The 6,607-nt window shown below is 32.6% G+C and overlaps 1 protein-coding gene across 2 annotated transcripts in view; it reads right to left on the bottom strand.

Annotated features, from left to right (window-relative positions):
• The window catches only part of MAP4K5 (mitogen-activated protein kinase kinase kinase kinase 5), a 94,612-nt gene that overhangs the window by 2,832 nt on the left and 85,173 nt on the right, over window positions 1-6,607 (bottom strand). The window contains exons 30-32 of one of the 2 annotated variants that reach the window (XM_045567527.1): window positions 5,489-5,581; window positions 3,413-3,483; window positions 758-813 (exon numbers count right to left, since the gene is read on the bottom strand). In XM_045567527.1, coding sequence (XP_045423483.1) covers window positions 758-813; window positions 3,413-3,483; window positions 5,489-5,581 — 220 coding nt within the window. Of the gene's footprint in view, window positions 1-757; window positions 814-3,412; window positions 3,484-5,488; window positions 5,582-6,607 lie in introns of those variants that run through there. The other variant, XR_006739006.1, reaches the window with a different exon arrangement.

Raw genomic sequence — 6,607 nt, 5'->3', positions numbered from 1 at the left:
CAAAAAATAATCCCTTTTCTCCTTATAAAACTCTCTTCAAAATTTTTATGGAGTTGTAACTCCAGACCCTCCCTTCCACAAGTGTCCAATATTTAAACAATAAATGTGTGGACTTGAAATCTGGAGGTTCTTAATCCTTGTCTCAGAACTGATACATACTACTATGGCTAGTTTTGCTGCATTAACAACTTCTAGTGGGAAAACAGGAAGGAATGGGTATTTTATTAGTTATAGAGGTAGACAATAGACTTTGGAGAACAAAAGCTATTAAATTTTTTTCATTAAGATGGCACAGTTTTGGAACTTGTCATTCATTTTGATCACAAAGAGGCCTCATAATTCCTTCTAACTTAGATCGACCTCAGAAACTGAGTTGAACATCTTCTGATATAAAAGCAAATATCAAGAGGTACATATTTGTAATAGTTAATAGAAGGTAACACACCAGGAAGAAATGATGAAAACAAAGGGGTCTGAAATATATGTCATGGTATTAGGGACATACACACCTACATTAACACATTTTGTCTTGGTTGAGTATAACTTTCTCTAGAATCATGATCCTCATACTGACAAAAGATTGCCTAATCAACTTATTAAAATATCCACTCTCTCAATAAAGATAACAGAGAAATTTCTCTAAGTCAATGAGTGCTCTAAGAGTTCTGTTTGAAACACATTTAAAGGCTGAGAGTATAATTAAGAGGACAACCTTTGAACTCCTTTGGTAATTAAATTAATATAACCAAACTATTACCTGTCTGATCCTAATAGGCGGAAAACTCTTGTTTCATCTGAAATCTCCTGGGTAACCTATGAAAGAAAATATTTATTAGTTACACTTTAGTCTCCATAGTGCTTAAATAATAATTTAAAAATAATTTAGAGCAATTATTAAACAGAATGAATAATTTTTGATAGACTCACTTCCTCAAATAAAATAAATTTCATTAAGTTTTCTTTTGGCTGCCTATTAGTAGAAATGAACCAATATTTATGGAATATTTGGCATGGGTCAGCACTCTCCTAAGAAGAACTCTTTGGGATATGCATTATAATTCTCATATTATTGAGGACGAAACTAAGATTCAGAGAGGTTAAGTAACTTGTTCAAGGTCATATAACTGGTAGAATCAAGATATGAATACAGGTTTGCAAGACTATGGAGCCCCTGCTCTTTCCTTTATATCACAGTGCAGATGCTTGAGGTGGCACCCTGTGGCCCACCTGATTTCAGCATAGCTGTGGTGGACAGTCTCACATACAGTGTCTTGTGGTAGTGCATACTATGTTATACTCTGCTTTCTCCAAAGCTGAAGAAGGTGTTCAGCCATGTGCAGGTACTATCCCAAAGTGTGGGGAGTTTTTACCCATGGGGGCAACTCTTAACCAACATGAGATAAGAGCTGGCACATAAATGCTCCAGCTTCCCCACATACAAATGAGTCAGTTCTGAGGTGTACTGTACCCCATTCTGTAATGGTCTACTGGATTAAGCCCCAGTTGTCCACAGTGAGAACCAGCTTATTAATGTGCTCTTTATTGGCTTTTTGCCCCTCTCCATTTTACATTCTTCATTCCACACTTGTTTTCTGGAATCCTCCCAAATAAACTACCTGCACTTGAGTTCTTGTCTGCTTTTAGAGGAATCCAAACTAAGGGAATATGGACATAGGATAAAAATAGCCTGGTATCAAGGAGTTTGCAGTCTAGCTGGGAAGACAGAATTAATAAACTTGAATCAGAAAATAAATTAAGTGCTATGCTAGGTAGAGCTGATTTTTAGAGTATTAAGTTCAGAGATATTCCAATCATGGACTGGAGTGGCTGAATATTACCTCACAAAAGAGGTTAAGATTTCACCTAGGCCCAACTCGAAGGATGAGAACATAAGCAGAAAGAAAGAGCTAAGCAAGATGAGTTATTATTAATATAGTGGAGACTTAGGAAATAGAGTTAGCGCTTGATATGGTGAGAAACAGGTATCTTCCATAGAATTCTAATCACAGCAGTGACACAATGAAAACAGCATTTAAGAACAATTAATCTACAGTAGTAAGTATGACTGTAAGTTTCATCAAGTACAGGGACCTGGTGACATTTAGTGACATGGGTCAATAACTAGATAAACTGAAATATTCAAAGCTGATTGATGTCATTTTCTCCTGAAAGCATTCTAATTCTACATTCATATAAGAGGTGGGAATATTTATTAATATATGAATGAGAGTGTGAATAAAACTAAAGGTAAATTCAAATAGAAGATGATTTTCAGCAGGGCGTGGTGGCTCACGCCTGTAATCCTAGCACTCTGGGAGGCTGAGGCGGGAGGATCACTTGAGGTCAGGAGTTCGAGACCAGCCTGAGCAAGAGTGAGACCCCATCTCTATTAAAAATACAAAGAAATTATTTGGCCAACTAAAAAAATATATATAGAAAAAATTAGCCGGGCATGGTAGCTCACGCCTCTAGTCCCAGCTACTCGGGAGGCTGAGGCAGCAGGATTGCTTAAGCCCAGGAGTTTGAGGTTGCTGTGAGCTAGGCTGATGCCAGGGCACTCTAGCGTGGGCAACAGAGTAAGACTCTGTCTCAAAAAAAAAAAAGAAGATGATTTTGAGCTTTAAGGTAAGTTCACAAATTTGTGAGGCCATGGTGTAGAAGAATCACACAAGTAATCACATAAATGGGAAATGTCTCTGTTAGTACTATCTTCACTGTTAGGATTCATCCCTCAATTTGGAAGTCCAAATTTCATCTCCTGTATCAAATGTATCCTGATTATCTCAGCTAGAAGTGATTTATGGAAACCCTTCAAATCCAGGCTCTGCCACTCCAGGCAAGTTACTTAAACACTCTGTGCCTATCAATATGGGAATATGAATGGTATCTATCGTTTCTGGATTATTTTGAGCCTTAAATAAGCTAATATTTGGAATGTGCCTGGAACATAATAAGTGTTAACATATGCATTTGATATCATTTACATAGTTGGTACTCTACTAAATGAGTTAATTTTCTTAGATTTTCCTTAGTTTTGTGATCCACTACATATTAATTTGGAATTTTAAATATAACATTAAAAAAGAAGCTACATATTTATAGATTATGGAAAATGCTTATTAAATTTGAGAAAGTTTAGCAAATTTAGCAACCATATCTATAAATTACTTTAGAGGAATGAAATTGTGTAAACTTACATTTTGCAATTCCTTATGGCCACTGAGAATTTCAAAGTACAATACAACAGAGAACATATTTGAAGGGAAAATACTGCCTCTTTGTTCTATCAGTTCATAGCATTAAAGGCACTAAACATAGTAATGTGGGCTCAGAAAGGAAATGCATAAAATGAATATTTCAACATTTCAAATCATTAGTGAGAGTCAGTAAAGGTTAATTTGAGAAATCTTACCTCATCTGACTTGAAGCTTTTACCCTGCATCCCATGTTTCCAGAAAGCCAACACGCTGTCTTGAAGGCATACTAAAAAAGATAAGGGAGAACTGAAACTAAAATAAAGCACAGTATTTCACTATAAATTTCCCTTAACTGTTTTTAATAAATGATAATGTAAAGCTACTCAAGGGGCTAGTGCAAAATTCCACTTTATTTCTCAACATTTCTGTGACTAAGACACGCCTAAGCTCAAGTAATTTACTGAGGCAAGGTTATGCAAATTTTCAAAGATATATACATACATATTAATATAATAGGCATTTATTTAAACATGGGCTAACCTCTGATAAGTTGGATATTGGCATATTAATTTGTCTTTCAAATGCTGTATCTTTGGTTTTTTAAATGAATAAAATCATAAAAACATATATAATTGGGTTTTTGGATAAAAAACATTGTCATTTAAATACTGTTATACATTCAGAATTAACTATTAAGCAAACATCTTTCATTTATGTTTACACTTTCCTTATTGCAAAATTAAGTTTTAAAAACAAACCCCCACAACCCAAAATTTAGCCACATATTGAATATTTAGGATCTGTGAGTCAATTCTTACATAAAATTCTTAGTATTTAACCAATTCTTATAATGTGGGTATTAGAGATAATTAAATAGAATTAGAAAAACATAAGTAAAGGTGATGAGGAAAGTGATGGAAAATTATTTATATTTCTTATTAGAATGTTGGCTGTGTAAAAAGTTAATGCAAGAATATTCTGGGAACGTAATTTAGCTCAATAAAAATAAAAGTATTTGACAATGACAAATCACATGTGTTTCACTAACTGTGACAAATAAAAAACCCAGTTACTGGTTTTAAGAAGTAATTTAAAGGTACTCTTTTATCCAGGAGGATTTTTGTAATTATTCCAAGATTTACTGGCAAGAAAAGATGGTAACCTAGGATGAACAAACTTTTATGTAACAATTACAATTCCCTAAATAATTTGGCACATCTGAAAAAGTTAAGGGACCAGTGTGTTTCCATGAAAAAGAAAAAGAACTAAGGATCTACATATGTTAGAATCTCTCTTGAAAATATTAAATCTTAACGACTGGCATATAATATCCAGTACACAAAACAGTAAAGAAAAAACTAGTTTCCAAAATTCCTTTTGTCCTGGCATCTACAGAAAATTTAGGTTTTCTGCTTTAATAAATTAAATTTCCCAATCATAAGCAAAATATTTTTATGTAAGATGTTACACAGAGGTATGAACGTATTTTGTGATAGGGCAAATCTCCAGTTGAGAAACTCATATTAAAACGCTGTAATGCTTTTCTTTGATTTATGGTAGAATTATATCATGAATTGTTTAAAATGTTTCCAGCCATGATAGATTTTTCCCAAGTTCTATTATTAATACTTCTAGGGAAAATACTAATATATAATCAATGGGAAGACAACAATGATAAACTATTAATATAATTTTTATCATAAAACCAATGAGTATTACAAGAGTAAAACACTCATTGACAAGTCCTATGGGAAACTAGCTATTTATATATAAATAGAATTAAAAGCAATAACATCAACACAAACCAACCAGAATCTTACATGGTAAAGAATTATAACATATCTAACACCATTATCACATCACACAAATACCTTCATGATTTGGAAAGAATTGGGAGAAGTATAATTCACTTGATGCAGCAAAGGGAATAATGAACAGAAATTTTAAAAATGATTATAAGTTTTAAATATTCAGGAAACAACAATAAAAGATTTAATATGATCTGGACCTGCACTGCCCATTATGGTAGCAACTAGCCAGACGTGGCTATTTACATTAAACTTTAAATTAATTAAAATTTAAAAAATTAAAATGTAGCACTAGCCATGCTTCAGGTACTTAACAGCCACATGTGTTTAATGGCTACTTGTCTTTAAGAGTACAGATAGAGAACATATCTATCTTCATAGAAAGTTCTATGAGACAACAAGTATTTTAATGAACTAATAATAGAATGAACAACAACAAAAAACTAAGTATCCCAAATTCATTAATAAAAGATGGAGACTTACCTACAGATTCAATGCGAAAATCAAAACTTAGCTCAGAGGCCAGTTTCTTACTTGATTTTAGTTTTCCTTGTAGATTTACAATTTTTACAAATTCTTAAAAAAATAAAAAACAAGTCAAGACTGGAAATGCAAATCTGCTAGAATAAATGTAACATGATAAATATGGATTTTACATGAATATCAAATAATAGTCTTAATAAAGTTCAACTATTTATCTTGATTTAAGCATGCCGAAAGGTGAAAAATCACCAATATGTTTTAAAAGATGTACTGTAAGAGTGCCTCCTTTGGTAAATGGCAGTTCTGCTGCTACTGTTTTCTTTTTTATACAGTATACTGAATATTTACATTCTATTTTTTTTTAAAAGTACATTTCTTCTTTAAAAGTGCCTACCCTGTGTCCAAATATTTAGCCATAGAGTTCATTTTTTCCCTCAGAAATTATACTACATATGATAAATAATATTTGCAGTAATTAATAACTTTACTATATGAGTTCTATTCTGCAAAGATAAACAGGGGCAAGAAAGAGTACCCTCAAGAATAAAAACTCTGGCATAGGGAGCATACATAAATAATTCTATTTCTCTTTTGTGCATTTGTTTTTTAATTTCACCATCTTAGCTCTGTGTTGGAAGATACCTTTTCTCTGCGTTGGTTTCTCATCTGTCTACTACCATGATTTGAGATTACAAGATTATCTCCATTGCTGCCTACTCACACCAGCTTATAAATTGTATAGGTCATGAAAAATTTTCGAAGTCTTCTGCCTCCTTAAAACACAGAAATCTCAAGGTTGACTTATCTATTTACCTTGATTAATTGGGAAACGGAGGGCTTAGTTAATCAGTGGTTTTTAAAAAATTATGATACAATATATAAATCACCAAAATGAAAACTAAGCACAATTTATTTTCCTTTGATGACTCAGAAGGTATTTAGGGATTTAATGTTAAACGCTCAGCTTTATTAAATTCTGATTATTTAATTATTTGGCTAATTAATTAGTACTGATTTTCTATTTGTTTGGATAAAAAAGGAATTTATCTAATTAACTTAAGGGTAACTGAATAACATTTTACTCTTATCAGTATTCAGAGAATCAAAAGTTCCTAAGGA

This window comes from Lemur catta, chromosome 1 (assembly GCF_020740605.2).
Source record: "Lemur catta isolate mLemCat1 chromosome 1, mLemCat1.pri, whole genome shotgun sequence".
Classification (NCBI taxonomy): Eukaryota; Metazoa; Chordata; class Mammalia; order Primates; family Lemuridae; genus Lemur; species Lemur catta.
Note: the sequence above shows the minus strand (reverse complement) of the source record. Positions and strands in the feature narration are given on the sequence as shown.